Here is a 14866-nt window from a genome sequence, read left to right as displayed (position 1 = left end):
CGCCTATAGATGTTCAGAACTTTGTAATCGGGGGCTGAAGACTGCATACACGAGCGAGTATCCACTCAATTCCCCTCGTTCTGATGTAGTCGACCCATCTCGTACCCATCTAATTGAGCCGCATTCTTCGGCAGATCTGATGAGCTATGTAGATTGTGATACGGGCCTCGCTGCTCTGAGGACCCCTGGCTGAGTTGGGGTTTAGGGGTCGCCGACGATGACGATGTAAACGATTTTCCACCGTTGCTGCTACTCTTACTAGCATTCTGTGAGAAGCCGAGCAACCCAACTATGGACCCCGTAAGCGAGGAGAAGAATAATCGTGGTTGTCGCCTTGGCGTGCTGCCCATGCCTCTGGAATCGGATCCGTGCGAATGGTTTCGATGTATTAGCCGCCACACGGCTGGCGAGCAACTGCAGATGATAGCGATATTAAGCTCCAATATTCTGCCAAGAGGCGAAAGGCAGTCAGTACAATGGGTCTGATCCTTTTCCTATTACCTGCCGTCTCTACAGCGCCAAGACTCGTCCTTCGGGGCGGAGGACTTACGAGGTAACATCGTATGCCCCTTCGTTCCAGTCAGTATCGCTCCCAACGTGCAGCTGGACTCGGTAGTACATGCTAATGCAGCTGGCTAGTAGCGCTCTAAATGGCGTGTGCATTGTTAGTGAGAGACGATCCTCGTATATGTGGGCTGTCGGGATCTGCACATGATAGGCCAAATGTCCATATTCAGGGTCCAGGTGGGGCGGGTTGACACATACATACAACCAACACCGAATACCAAGGCAATATTCAGCCTTTTCTGCCGCGATAACTTCAGTTTCCAAATAATAGGCTGCGGCAGAATCAGTGCATAGGCATCTAGGAGAATGTTCCCAGCTCCCTGCACAATTGCGTCCGGCAACGCCATTGAACAGCGGTGGAAGGTGTCCATATCAAGGTATGAGTGGCCCGCGCGCGGGGCACAGACAACTGCCGTCAGAATGAAGGTATGGATATATAGCAAGAAAGCCGCGATCAGACCAGCCCAACATGCCTTGGAGAAATTGCGGTGAAGTGGGGCATCGAACAGACGGCGGTAGAGCACGAATACTGGCGCCCGCGAAAAGAAAAAGGCAAGCGGGTTGAAAAGATTTTGCGCCAAGCGCAGTCGCCAGTATTTCTGGTCGCTATACAGCCACGATAAAGGCACGTCCCACATGTGCCGAGCTGCATAGCTCACTGAGGGCACGAGTCCTTTTAGCACTGGCTATATTCATGGGAAGCGAATGCTTACAGTGGATCAGAAAACCCATATAGGCGAAAGTGCAGATCTGTCCCGAATTAAGTGTCAGCTATTGTAGCCGCGGAGAAATGTGGAGATGCGGAAGCCGCCGCTCGAGCCATCGTACCACGGCAAGTATGCATAGGACTAGAGACGATGTGAGTCAGATTGACAGGCAAGAGGAGGCGGTACATGGAGTTCTCCATGGCTGAGAGTGCTTACCATCGTCTGCAGCAACCTTCTGTAGGCTCCGAGCAACAGAGTACAAGCGAAGGGAGACAGCAATGGTTGTCAGGATGTAAAAGAGCGCGGCAAATCCAATGATCGTAGATTGTAATGACGGAGGATTGCCATATAGGTTGGGAGTCACCCCGGCGGGAGGGGTCCCCGCAGGAACCTGAGACATGTCTATGGTTGCAGACGCGGCTGCCATGGTGAAGAAAGTTGACTATAACTGAAAGGATTGCAATGCTTCCAGGGGAAAGTCTCAAGGCGAGGCTATATACCGCAGAAGGACGAAAAGTATCGTGCATCATGCCGCAAGGCAGATATTGGTCAAATCGATTGGTCCTAGATGTTGGAAGCGAGGTGCGAAGGATGTTGACCGGAGGGCCAGACAGAAATCGGTCCGGAACGTTATCTTATTTTGGAAATCTTCAGCCTTTGAAGGGGCCATTTTTGTCATCTTCATGATGATTCAAACTCTAGATAAGTGGAGTGGGCGTGGCGCAGGGTCAATGCAGAGGTTCCTGTTGAGGCAGCCACTGCCGGTACTGTTTAGGTACTGACGATTCGTATCGACGGTAGGATTGCAAATTACCACATTTCTTGTCAACTATGCAGACTAATACGGACAGAGATTCCAAGCAGAATGTCTAGTGCTTATCGCAGTATCTTCTGCCTCCTCGTCTCGGCAGATGGTCATTCGGCATACTGATGTTTGCACTGGAAATTGAGACCATTGAGCATATCAGAACGCTGGCATGGAGCCACGCTTTCCCCTCCACTTCATGTTAATGGCTTGATTTATTCATTCCTTCCACTTCAGTATCCTCCACTGACGAGCCTACATTGCTCTTTCCTTCAATATGGAGTGGCAACTATCACACCACAAAATCTCTCTTGGAGATGCAGAAAGCCCCCTAGCATTCAAAGCCGTATCTATAGCCATTTTATGGTCACTCTGGTATCTTTGGCGCTTCTACATCGTTCCCGCCCTCTACCCTAATGAACCACGCATACTACCATACTGGATTCCCTTTATTGGTACGTCTCTTTCACCCCTTCCACATCCATGATCTTTCAATTAACGCACCATCAAACAGGCCATACTGTATCCTTCGTACGATGCGCAGAAAATGTATATCGGAGAGCGAAGTAACCCACCCTTACCCCCTCTTCACGACCCCGGAAACTAAAACACAGCGTATCCACATATAGTGCACACTTCCCCGACACTGAGCCCTACAGCGTCATCCTCATGGGAGGCACAACAGTCATCATCCGGGACATCAAAGACCTATCCAGTGTATGGAGAAATACCAGCGCCCTAAGCTATGACCCCTTCACCTCTCGCATGCTCATGGCCTTTGGCATAACACCGCATCATGTGCGAAACCTGTATAAACCAGATCCAGCGCGTCTGCTTCCTGACGAACAGACACGCGAGCGATCCTTGCTATCGTGTGCCAATCCGAAGAAACTCTCTTATATGCATTTGCAGAGCCAGTGGTTTAAGACGCAGCTACTGCCGGGTGAGCACCTTAATGGATTATTAAATGCTTATCCAGTGTTTTTGTCTCGATTTCTTGATATCTCACTCCTACGTAAGGGTTTGGCTAGGGAGGTAACATCTTTCAAATGTGATGGAGCCAATACTTCGGTGACACTCCCCCTGGGACGCTTCTGTCGCTACGTCCTAGCGCAGAGCGCATTCCGAACCTTCTTCGGCGAGGAGCTATTCGAAATCGAGCCGGAATTTACCCGCATCTACCAACGCTGGGAAGACGCCAGCTGGAAGATCTTCTATAACTTCCCCCATTTCCTCGCGCCGGGGCTACAAGCGGATCGCAAGCGTGTTATCGCTGCTCTCGCTGTGTATCTGGATCTACCTGAATCCAAGAGAAAGAACACCGCTTGGATATTCGGAGCTATGAATTCCGAATTGACCAATTTGGGCTTGCCCGCCCATGACCGCGCCGGCCTGATCATGATGATCTGTTGGGCGTATGTTTATCCCCCGCCCAAACAATTCTTAACACTAAAAGCTAACTGGGAAACCACAGAATGAACAACAACGCCCACTACATCGCCTTCTGGATGTTCGCACATATTCTCACCAACCCAACCCTGAAAGCATCCATTGAGAGCGAAATATCCGCCTGCTACCCCAGCCCGACCTCAGACCAAGGATGCGACATGGAGAAACTATCCAGCGCATGTCCCCATCTCAACGCCCTCTGGGCGGAAGCCCTTCGGCTATACAATTTCTCAACGGCAGTGCGCAAAGCCGTGGATGACTGCTCCGTCGGAACTAAGATAATTCACAAGGGAGACCAAGTCTTCGGTCCCGTGCGGAACTTCCACTTGGCTGAGGGTGTCTTTAGTTCCGGGGCTGCGGACTTCGACCATACTCGCTTCCTGAAGAATCCTAAGATCAGACAGGCGAAGGAGTATTTCCCCTTCGGGGGTGGGCATACGCTGTGTCCGGGGAGGTATTTTGCTGAACGGGAGGTGTATTTGTTGGTTGCGATGAGTTTAAGGAGATTCAAGATGGAGGTCACGACTGCTGATGGGGGCGTTGTGGAGAGCCCGAAAGTTCCAGACATTCGGATGGATTTGCCGTCTCTGGCGGCGGCAGCGCCAGCGGGGGATTTGTTTGTGACTGTGAGGAGTTGAGGTTTTCCATAGGTTGTGAAGGGTGGAAGATGGGAAATAAAGGGATATGTTGGAGGTGCTGTTAGTATTCCCCAGCAAGTAAATAGTTGTATAATCTGATTCTTCAGTCATGGAATAGCTGAATGTGTATAGAGCATGTCGAAGATCTCTCGTCTGTGGTGGCCACTGCATGCATCAGTCAAGCTGTTTTTGGCAAGACACCACACACTTACATCACATATTTGATTCCTACATCGTATAATTTCCTTTTATCAATTCCATTTGCGTTGTGCCTGTCCAGAGGACAGGAAACAATCAATCCTTCGCTCCCAACTCCTCGTCTAGTAATCTGTCAGTCCATCAACGACTTAGATAAAACATAGCATCTTAGAAGCAAATCCAAACTTGAATATCAAACAAGCAAATTACATACCCAATCCCCCCCTCCCCCTCCAATACACCAACCAAACAGTAACCACATCCAAACCCAACACAGGGACAATCCCCAAACACGTATCCACCGCTTCCTCCGTCCAACCATCACCATAGTAAGCATGCCAAGCTACAATAGGGAATGTAACAAGATGCATGGTAATAAATCCGACAAGTTGGATGGTGATATCGGTCGACATGCCGAAGAAGTAAAGCTGGATCCACACGATCATGCAAGTTCCTAGCCCTTCATATAGATTATACCAGAAGGGGCTCCATTCTGGGGATGGGATTAGGTAGAAGGAGAGGGTTTCGAAGAGGGATGGGAGGATGGTTGGTGGCATTGGTGGTGGTGATTTCGTTAGGGTGTTGTATATATGGTCTTGTGAATGGGGATTTGGTAATGAATGGGTAGGTAGAGGTAGTTCTTGGTTTTTATGGGGTGGGATATCTTTCAAACTGATTATTTGAGCTGGCCCCCTGAAGGCTCCATTGTAGGGCTGGAATTGGTATTCTTAAGGCCTGCGGATGGATCCTCGCTGTGGGGTAGGCCGAAACCTGGCAAATGGGCGGGTGCACTGAGAATCAATATTACCTTGAACTGGCTCAAGTGGACCGTTTATCGGCAATACGTCGGGTCCAATTATTTAGTTTCGATGAATATACTCTGTGCGAAATAATTCAAAGTAATCATCGGTAACTATCAAGAACTCGTGATGAAGTATCCAAACATATGGGTATAGTGATATGTCATGATAACAGTGGAGTTTTCTCTATCTCTTTTATATAAAGCGTATCATAGAGGAGAGGTAAATATACATATAGATCCCTTTATACAGTCCGGCCTAAGAACCTGTCTAACCCTCAAAGACATTTTGACTCAACTCCACACCCATATCCTTGGCCATTCCCTGCATCTGCGCCTCAATGCTATCCTCCATACCACCACCAAGTCTCAGGAACTGCCGCACCTTCGTGAACCAGAAGAACAGGTCCGTGCTGAATAGCACCACGCGGAACAGCAGATGGCGACCAAAATTCCTCAGCTTCTCAGACGCCGACAAGTCCGGAGACTCAACTAGCGCGCGGGACGCCCATGTTCCCGTGATCTTGACGCGGTTGACGGGCGAGCCCAGGAACTGGTTGTTAGCCTGAACGATGCGAAGGTTGCGGCCAATGAAGATCAGTGGGCGGGGCCATTTGGACTCATCGCCGAGGATGTCACGAATTGCTTTGCGGGCAGCTTGCTGCATTTCATAGTGGCGCGTGGCCCGCTCGGATTTGCTGAGCCCTTCAAAGGAGCGGTGCGTCGAGAGGTCACCACCGCGATAAGGTCGCATCAGGGTCGCAGAGGCAAAAAGGTCGGCGTTTTGGACTCCCCAGCCGCGGACGATGGAGTTAAGGGTGGTGTTGTCAAAGGTGAGGAGGGCTTTCCAGAAGCGGGCGTACTGGTGTCGGAATTCAGTGTCCATGTGGATGTAGAGTCCGTGATCGATGAGGACAAGCTCTGGGTGACCGGAAGGAGTCCGGCGGATGAAGATGTTGCCTGGGTGCGGGTCGCAATGGACTATACCCCAGAGGAACATTTGTGCGGAAAAGAGGTCTACCATGGTAGTCATGACTTCCTTAAGAGAAAGGCCGAGACCAGCGCGAGCGTATCCACCGCGCCAGTGATCGCGCTCGGGCTTAATCTTAGTAGTAAGGTTCGGATTGCGAGCCACCTTAGCAACAGGGTCTTCGGTGTTGCGCGCGTCAAGGGGCGTGCCATGGCAGCCCGGGGTGCCGCTGCGCCAGCCGCCACGCCAGGTCCGCGTAATTGAGTCCTTGTCCCAGAGGCGGACACCTTCAATCCACTCGGCGGTCATAACACGCTTAGAGCTGAGCTCGCGGTAGACCTTGGGAATGTAGACGCGGCCACGGAGACGGGACTCTCCGGCGACCAAACGTGCCATGTGCTCGGAGTTGTCGGCCTCATTTTCAAAGTCGGTCTCAAGGGAGAGACGCTCCGACACATAGGGAACCAGGCTGTAGAACGGGATATCAAAGGTACGGCTATAGATCCAGGCAACGACTCTGTTCTCATTAGCATCTTGTGTGCGATGCTGGGTGCCGGGCGGGAACTTACTTGAAAGCCCATAGATCCCATTTCAGCTGTTGAGCGATTTCACGTTTCTGTATCTTGATTGCCACCTCACGGCCATCCGGAAGCCGCGCCCAATGTACCTGTGCTACACTGGCACTCGCGCGCGCAGCCCGCTCCATAACGCCCTTGCCGGGCTCACCCGAGAAGGAGACGCCAAAAACCTCCTCAGCGGAGCGGCCAAAGTCCTCGCGGATGACCTTCTCGACATCTTTCCAGTTGTTCTGAGGGGCGTCATCGAACATGCGCGAGAACATCTTCTGAAATTCCGGGGGCAGGATGGCGGACTGCATAGCGATGGCTTGGCCGATCTTCAAGTACAAACCGCCATTGTGACGCAAGAGGTCGGACAGACGCTCAGCATTGCGAGTGTGTACGGCGTTGATGTCTCTGGCCAGCGGCGGGTTGGGACGGAAGTTTATCTTGTAGTCCAGGGCTACCAGAAGACCCAAGCTAAAGGTGCGAGCCGTTCGTGTCAGAGACGAGGCGTAGAATTGGGTGTCGAGGACGTAGACGGTGCCGGTGGCTAGCGAGAGGTAGAACAGCCGACGAAGCCATTTTCGGGTGCGATCGTAGGTTTTAGCCTTGGTAGGTCTACCTAAAGAGGCTGGCGATGGGGGGACGAAAGGCTGGTAATGGCCTGCCTGGACATATTGACGGAGTTGGAAGAGAGGCTGACGGGGTGCACGAGGGGAGAGGTGGACACGCGGGCGAGCAAGCTGGGAGGGAAGGGAGCGCCAGGCGCGGGAGACGGTGGCCGATGCCATCAGAACGAGAAGACAGGTATGAATATTGTCATGGCGGGGGCATGTAAGAGGACAGTGAAGTCAATGGCGTGACAATGGCGAGAAGTAAGCGGATTCGTTTCAAGGAAGCAGAAACAGAGAGGGGAGCGCAGATGACGTGAAGGCGGAGAAGGAAGTCGGAGAGGATGACGAATTGCCCGATCGGGCCATTCGGGCGGAGAATTGAACCAAGATACACGTTTTCTCCCATCATTTCCACTCTCTTCAGATATATACCCCTTAGGAAAAGATAGAAAAAAAAAAAAAAAAAAAAAAAAAAAGAAAGAAAGAAAGAAAAAAAAAAAAGAAAGAAAGAAAGAAAAAGGTCTTGATGATGTACAGTCCAAACTATCTCGACATATGAAACCAAGATAGTAGCTGTGGTTGTTCTCTCTGAGATTTCGCTATCAGTGTGAATCCCCTATTGAATCTAACCCTGAACTACTGTAGAAACAGTAGACCACAGATGTCTGGTGCTACTCAAAGATCATTTTCAAATCAGATATATTTATCATTGTTCTGCCTACTCCAGGCCAAAGCAGAGTGCAGCGACAGAACATTACACGAATGATTCATGTACGATGGAATGTGAACGCATCGTAAAACTGGCATGGTTCTTCAGAGCAGCAACGTTGCTCTTCATGTCCAGGAAAGATCAAGTCTTCCTCTAAGCATCACAGGCATGTTAGTGATAAGACCAATAATTCGACACGCTAAACAAGACTACTAGTATCACCGTAGCCCAGTAGATGTACACAGTGAAGAAGTCCGATCTGCGTCACAAGACCAAAGAGAAAGAGAGCTTTCCAGAAGTTCAAAATGCCGTGTCAGCAGAGCGCCTACATACGCAGAATGAACAACGATAGAAGCGAGCCGAGTTGCTAAGAGCAATGTGCTCATGCACGGTAACCGGTGTGGCGCCAGGAGCTGTGACCGAAGGTCGGACAACATGCCCATAGTCCTGGCAATCTCCTACGTCAGAGATGGTGGGATCGACATGATAATAAGCAAGTATAGTCGCTCAACATCTGTATACCAAGGCCGAACAAAGCCGGGACACATCCAGAGCGGTACATGATTGTCCCTAAAAGGACAGCCCTGAGCATGAGTGGAATGCTTCTTATACATCCTGCCGCAAGCTGGATGAAGATAGCCGAGGGAACCCCTGGTATACTGAAGGATACCGCTGCAGATACGGGAAATAGACAAGAAGCACACATGTGTAAAATCAATCTTTCTTTACTCTCGCTTCTGCGTGCTTTGTATTGACTGAAGCCTCAGCAGCGGTCAATGTTGGATATGGAAGAGGACAGAAACCGGGCCATGATAGAAGTTATAGAATCAGAAGCTTTGGTTGATTGTCCGATTTGTCTTGTTGCAGAATCCGAAGGTGGCAAGTTTGCAGTTGTCCAGGCTGTGAATCATTAACATTTAATTTTGATTTATCTACATTGAACTCAGTCCGAAGCCAGATACACAGCATTCAGTAACCCCCAAATCATGTATATAATAGCGATACTTCTTCCTGGTTCACAATTTTCTTTGTACTTCTCCATAACAACCATATCACCATAGCCTTCTATGATAGAAGCCATGGCGCCCGAATCCTGTAACAGTGATCAATATATACAACTGCGCGAGTCTATCAAAGGCCGAAATGTCACCATACCAAATCTATACAAGCTACTTCCTGAATGAGAACTTAAAGTTCATCCCATGTACCAGAAGGCACGAGATGAATGTCTGACTCCCTAGGCGCAACGGTACTGTATTACCTGACATAAAGTTGCTGGCTATTTCCCAAATACTGACTTGCAGTAGCTGGGTGGATAATGAACTTATATTCCGAAATTGGAGCGGGCCGATTGCATCATGTTTGTTGCTACTCTTTGCTCGGGATCTTCGTAAGAGAAACTCTGTACGTTCGCAGAATACATGGCTTGGGTATGTCCAGCGGCTTTTACATATGTCATATATTCTGACCTGCAAGATGTAGTATCTTATTTGGGATGACTGTGGGTGCCCATTCTTCCCATTTATGACTTACTATTCTGAGGAATATGATTTCCGGTGAGTATTCGATTGCGGTGCATTAAAGGACGACCGTCACGCGGCGGCTCTCTAGCGAGATGCAAGTCTGGAATATTTCAAGTACAATCTTGTCCTAGAAGGCGAATATCCAGACTTGTCACGTTTTCCAGTTGAACAGCAAAAGGCATTGTCTTGCCGGGATGAAGTCGGGGCCCATATTCGGCAGGACTGTGACAGAGGTATGCTACATACACCAATATGGATGGTACTGTATGCAGAGTCTGACTGCCGAAGAAACTTGCCAGATCCTTCTCGAAAAGATGCTAGGATATGTTTCCAGTGTTAGCAAGGTGGACAGTTTGTTCAGCAGCAGTGCCATGCCATCGGTGGAGAGTTACTGGCAACGGAGAGAGCGAACAGCAGCTGTGTACTGTGTTATATGCACCTTTCCGTGAGTGTTCTGCTGTGTTTTCCGCTTTCTAGTCTTCTTACCAAGCAATCAACAAGCTTTGCATATGGATTCAATATTACGAGGGCTCACGTGGAGAATGAGCACATGTCCCGCATGTGGAAACATACATCTTACTTGGTTCATATGTAAGTCATCTGCCCGATGCTCTTCTCAATCATGGACACTAAATATGGCGTCAATATCGTCGAATCAAACGATATACACTCATTCCAAAAGGAACATGTATGTCCTGAGACTTATCCCTCATATTTTACACTCAACTGACACTGACAACACCAGAATGATGAACAGCCGGAGAACCTGATTCCGGTGCTTATGGCAAACACAGGACTTGGTGTTAAGCAGACAATGCAGCTCAGCTATCATATTTGTCGTTTGGAAGTAGAGGGCTTCTGCGCCAATGCAGATAGGCTCTGTGTGGGTGAGGATGCCCAAGGACGCCGTATTCGGGAAGTCTTCATCAATTGCTGTACGGACATGTTCATGGGACTCATACATTGGAGGTATTACAGACCCCTGGCCAAGTACAGAGACTCGGCTGACCTTTACCTAGTTATGTTAGCAAGCGCTGGATCAAGCAAACGGACATCAATTCTGATCATACTATTACATTCCAGGTTGGATCTACTTGGTGGTCCTCTTTTGAAGAATTCCTGAGAATGATGTGGCTGAACTGCAGACATGAAGAGCCCTCTGTTGAAAAGGTGACTGTCGACTGAATCATGCCATTGTCAAGTGCGCGTCATTTGTCCCGAAAAGGGGTCCTCCAAACATCAATTTGATATTTAGGACACGAGCATATTGATTCGACCAGAGTGATGAATTTTCGAAACTTTCACATGTTTTCGCCCCGGAGGTTTTGAGTTGACTTCAATTGTTATCATGATGCCTAAGGAAGGTCATTACTACTGCTGATTCATAAGAAATGAGAATGCACTAGATTCAAGGATATTATATTGCTCAAATTTATTCTCTCGATACTGCCAGAAGTTTCTATTAATGAGTGATACTAGCAACGTGACTCCATCCAGTCTAAGCCTACAATGGACGAGCGTTCCAAACTTTGGGGAAGCCACTGGCATTATCACAGCACATACCATGTATCCCAAGTTGGACCCGCTTTGTATTACAGATTTGCGCTCTTCGAGTACTAATTAGACCATCATCCATTCCGTAAGTCACTTTTTGGGGCTTCAGGAAAAGTCAAGAAAATAGTCGGATAGTAGATAATGCTAAGTATATTCGTCTTCACTATTTCCTCGATAAATACTAAACCCCCAACAACTCCTCCACACCCACCACCCCCAACCCCCCAAACCCCCCACCCAACCTCCTACAAACACCCGCATACTCCCTCATCTTCCCCGGAATAATGACCTCCCACAACTCATCCTTCTTCAACCACTCCAACTGCTCACGACACACCTCCTCCCTCGCCAACGGCAACAACGTGGGCAAATTACTCAGCGCCGCCCGCACAAACCCCTTTTTAAAGCACGTCCCAAACGCCGCCAACGTCTCATCATCAGAGCAAATATCCCTGCCCTGCAACAATGGCCCGCACTGTCGCTTAATCACATCCGCTACATCATCGCCCAGCCGCACCATCGCCTCCTCCTGCCGCGGGTTATCAACATGTTCCATGAGACTGCGCACCGCGGGAAGGAAGGTATTGTTGCGCGTCCAGAGGTCCCAGTGCGGTACGGTGGGTTGACATCCCTTGTCGCAGACTTCGCGCTGGAATTTGGTGAAAATGTCGTTGGGGCGGCCTGTTAATGTGGTGAGGACGCGGATGCAGAGGGGGCTGAATTTGGCGGTGGTGAGGAGGGGGAGGAAGAAGAGAGTGATGGTGGTGGTGAGGAGGAGAGACGGCGGGAGGTGGAGGTGGAGGCGCATGGTGGGTGGTGAAGGTGGTGGTGGTAGTAGATTTGATGGCGGCCTGCGCGCTGCATGTAAAATCAAGAAACCGGTCTTAATTAACTCTGTATTATCGTAGACTTCGTCATGAGAAAAAAGAAAAAGAAAAGAAAAGATGGGGTTGCTAGGAAGGAGCAAGAAAGCAAAACCGCTCAGTTGGTTGTGGTTTCTCCTCAAACTCCAGGTTTCTTGTCTCTTCTTTTTCCCCTGATTGATCGACACCCCGCAGAAATCGGTCATCATCCATCAATCCCTCGGCATCCATCCTTCGGTCATGCACCTGCTTTTCGCATCATCAGCAGCATCATCAGCAGCATCATTATCAGCATCATCAAATTACCAATAGTAATTCAAAAAGCGTAAATTCCCTCATGAAAAAAATAAATTCCAGGGCAATTCCACGCACAGACACCGAATATGATCTCTCATATTGACATCATGATCTGATCCTCTTCCCCAGCCCCTCGGCCCTCCAGAAACTTATCATCGCGGCCAGCGCGGGAATACCCGTTCAAAGTTCTGACAGCCACGCTGCAGAATCTGAAATGAAAGGGGAGCGGCAGCAGCAGGAGCAGGAGCCCTCTGGATCATCGTGACACACAGGAAACTAGTGGTGATGAGCACTTGCAGCAGGCGTCCGATGGTTCGTGCCATTGCATCTGATCTGTCCAGCTGGTGATATGATATGGAATGCGGGGATGGCTCGATTCGGATAATTAGGCATCGGGGCTGCGCGTGTTGTTCGTCGGCCGTGTCTCGGGTTTTATCACGAAAGGGGAGAGTATGAGTGTGGGTTAGTAGATAGCAGTAGTCATGGGATGTATCGATCTGTCTGCCTGTCGGTCTGTCGGTCAGTTCCTCACGGGGCGTCTGCAGGGGGTGTTGTGGGATGGGTTTCACATCCAAACCTGTTCGAACAGGTTCGATCCCGCCAGTCCGTGTTTGTGCGCTGCTGTTGATTAGATTGGGTTTGGGGATTTGGGTTCATCCCTCCCTCCCTCGTTTGTCATGGGCCCTTTTCCCCCGTGTGGGTGGAGTCAAGTCGGGAACGAGTTGTCTACTGTACAAGTCTACGGCAGATCTTCGTTCTCCTGAACCATACATACTATCTACTCCGTAGTCTATTTCATTTTCACTCAGTAATGAGAGTGGATGATGGATGATGACCCTTGGGGTGTTGTTCACATGTCTTCATTAGAATTATTATGTTACTCATCTGACCCAGTCAGTCAGGTTTAATCAATACCGAAACCGGCCGTGCCTGATTCTCCCTTGCTTCCCATGCCCGAAACTCCTCGCTAAACTCATTCCGAAAAGAAAAACTCCCAGTGCAACCGGTGACAAGAAATGTAACAAACAGATAGGAAATGTCTCAGAGAGTGATCCAGCATACTGGACAATGTTGAGATGATGTGATGATGTGATGATGTTGGTGATAAAACAAATGAAACAACCGTCATGCCAGACGGGTATCGCTCAGTAGCTATGCAAAATCTTGGTGGAAAGAAGAAGTCGTCGAAGAAAGTCGAAGAATGAAACAAAAAGTTTATCGACAAAACATAAATGTAAAGGAAGGAAGGCAATCAGGCCTGTCGGCGACGTCGCAATTCGTCGCGGTTGAGTAGTCGCCGAATTCGTGACACAATGCGGCATGCTGTGGAGTCTGCGCAGACGTTAGCGTGGCTCATATGCACCTTGTCTGACAGATCAGACTGGTTGGATTTGAAATCGGAGGCAACCGATGAAGGACGTGTGCACATACCACTGTTCCTGCGTAGCATCGACTTGGTCGAATAATGCTCCGACGCTTCGTCCACTGAAAGGCTGCTGTCATATCCAGCGTAGTGGTTGGCCTTGCACCACGGGTACTCGTCGGTTTGGAGCTGAAGAGCCACGACGTGTGGGTAGAGTGTCCCGAGAGGGTAGAGGATCTCTTCGGTGGAAAGTTCGCGCTTCATCTCGAAGCTCTGGCTAGTCTAGAAGGCATCAGTAATTGGTCTTCCGTTCCTTTGGAACAAGATCACTCACATAAGGCTCGTAGTTGGTGCGGTAAGGCATGGTGAGTGAGCAAGGTAGCGACAGACGAGTGTGGTGTTTGTAGAGGATAGTGTAGTAGTAGTTGGAAGAGTTGTAGAATGCACTGATCAATGCTATTATACACGTTCTGAAAGAGACTTTGTGATGGATGGAGAACGAGTGCCTTCCGTCCGGGAGAAACCTTGATGGTTATATAGCATGAGATAGCGAAGCATGCTGTGGTGGAGGATGACGGTCAGCCACTCCGTCCGTAATCATTTAGAGTGGGGAAGCTTCAGCGCATGGCAGGGTGACCCTGGATTAACGCTGGGCTTGGCCGGCCTAAGATTTCCATTTTTACTCTTTTCTTTTTCTCTTTAATCTCTGCAGCCTCCATGGCTGGCGGGCATGTCCACTGTGATGGATCTAATCGCCCGAATGATTTGAGTTTTAGCGGCAGTCATGATCTCATCATATCATAAGCCTGCGGGACTAGCGAACCAGTGATCAGGTAAAAACTGGGACAAATCTGACTAAATCTGACTAGCGTCCTGACGAGCTGGGCCATGTCGGTCCGAAGACTAAGAGAGAGGCTACGATGGAGCGGCTATCCCGATCTCTCAGGTCCAGAATAGACATCCCAGCAAGCAGGTACCTACGAGCATTGTGAGCGCCCACTGAGCGGTTCGGCCAGGTTCGGTGGTCTCCACCCGTCAGGCACGCCAGGTCTCTCTAAACCGGATGAGGAGTAGGCTCGAAGCAGCGGCTGAAGCAGGCGAAGGCGGTGGACCCAGGGTTAGCGTGGACGCCAGGCCTCAACACGACGCTGGATCCAAGTCTGACTGGCTGACTGGCTGGTCGCTGCTGATCGACGTCCAAACCACCGGTGTCTCCGATGGGCGATGAGAGATGGCCGCGCTGGCAGGCC

The 14866-nt window shown here is 49.7% G+C and overlaps 6 protein-coding genes across 6 annotated transcripts; 2 read left to right on the top strand and 4 right to left on the bottom strand.

The window, feature by feature from the left end:
* Nucleotides 1–65: 65 nt before the first annotated feature.
* On the bottom strand, nt 66–1205 carry AKAW2_11067S (uncharacterized protein; the record flags this gene model as incomplete). Its single annotated transcript, XM_041681533.1, has 3 exons — nt 66–447; nt 551–646; nt 766–1205. The coding sequence occupies 3 exons, from the start codon at nt 1203–1205 to the stop codon at nt 66–68; spliced, it is 918 nt and encodes a 305-aa protein (XP_041537787.1).
* A 1151-nt stretch (nt 1206–2356) lies between these two features.
* AKAW2_11066A (cytochrome P450) lies at nt 2357–4166 on the top strand (the record flags this gene model as incomplete). The annotated part of the gene is made up of 4 exons (XM_041681522.1): nt 2357–2534; nt 2594–2645; nt 2709–3494; nt 3554–4166. The coding sequence occupies 4 exons, from the start codon at nt 2357–2359 to the stop codon at nt 4164–4166; spliced, it is 1629 nt and encodes a 542-aa protein (XP_041537786.1).
* A 1268-nt stretch (nt 4167–5434) lies between these two features.
* AKAW2_11065S (ABC1 kinase family protein) lies at nt 5435–7484 on the bottom strand (the record flags this gene model as incomplete). The annotated part of the gene is made up of 2 exons (XM_041681511.1): nt 5435–6650; nt 6703–7484. The coding sequence occupies 2 exons, from the start codon at nt 7482–7484 to the stop codon at nt 5435–5437; spliced, it is 1998 nt and encodes a 665-aa protein (XP_041537785.1).
* A 2677-nt stretch (nt 7485–10161) lies between these two features.
* Nucleotides 10162–10724, top strand: AKAW2_11064A (uncharacterized protein; the record flags this gene model as incomplete). The annotated part of the gene is made up of 3 exons (XM_041681500.1): nt 10162–10227; nt 10285–10508; nt 10559–10724. 3 exons carry the CDS (start codon nt 10162–10164, stop codon nt 10722–10724), a joined length of 456 nt encoding a protein of 151 aa, XP_041537784.1.
* A 550-nt stretch (nt 10725–11274) lies between these two features.
* Nucleotides 11275–12165, bottom strand: AKAW2_11063S (uncharacterized protein; the record flags this gene model as incomplete). Its single annotated transcript, XM_041681489.1, has 1 exon — nt 11275–12165. One exon carries the CDS (start codon nt 12163–12165, stop codon nt 11275–11277), a length of 891 nt encoding a protein of 296 aa, XP_041537783.1.
* Nucleotides 12166–13505: 1340 nt separating this feature from the next.
* On the bottom strand, nt 13506–13980 carry AKAW2_11062S (uncharacterized protein; the record flags this gene model as incomplete). The annotated part of the gene is made up of 3 exons (XM_041681478.1): nt 13506–13585; nt 13685–13898; nt 13951–13980. The coding sequence occupies 3 exons, from the start codon at nt 13978–13980 to the stop codon at nt 13506–13508; spliced, it is 324 nt and encodes a 107-aa protein (XP_041537782.1).
* Nucleotides 13981–14866: the final 886 nt, after the last annotated feature.

The sequence above is a fragment of the Aspergillus luchuensis genome, chromosome 1 (assembly GCF_016861625.1).
Source record: "Aspergillus luchuensis IFO 4308 DNA, chromosome 1, nearly complete sequence".
Classification (NCBI taxonomy): Eukaryota; Fungi; Ascomycota; class Eurotiomycetes; order Eurotiales; family Aspergillaceae; genus Aspergillus; species Aspergillus luchuensis.
Note: the sequence above shows the minus strand (reverse complement) of the source record. Positions and strands in the feature narration are given on the sequence as shown.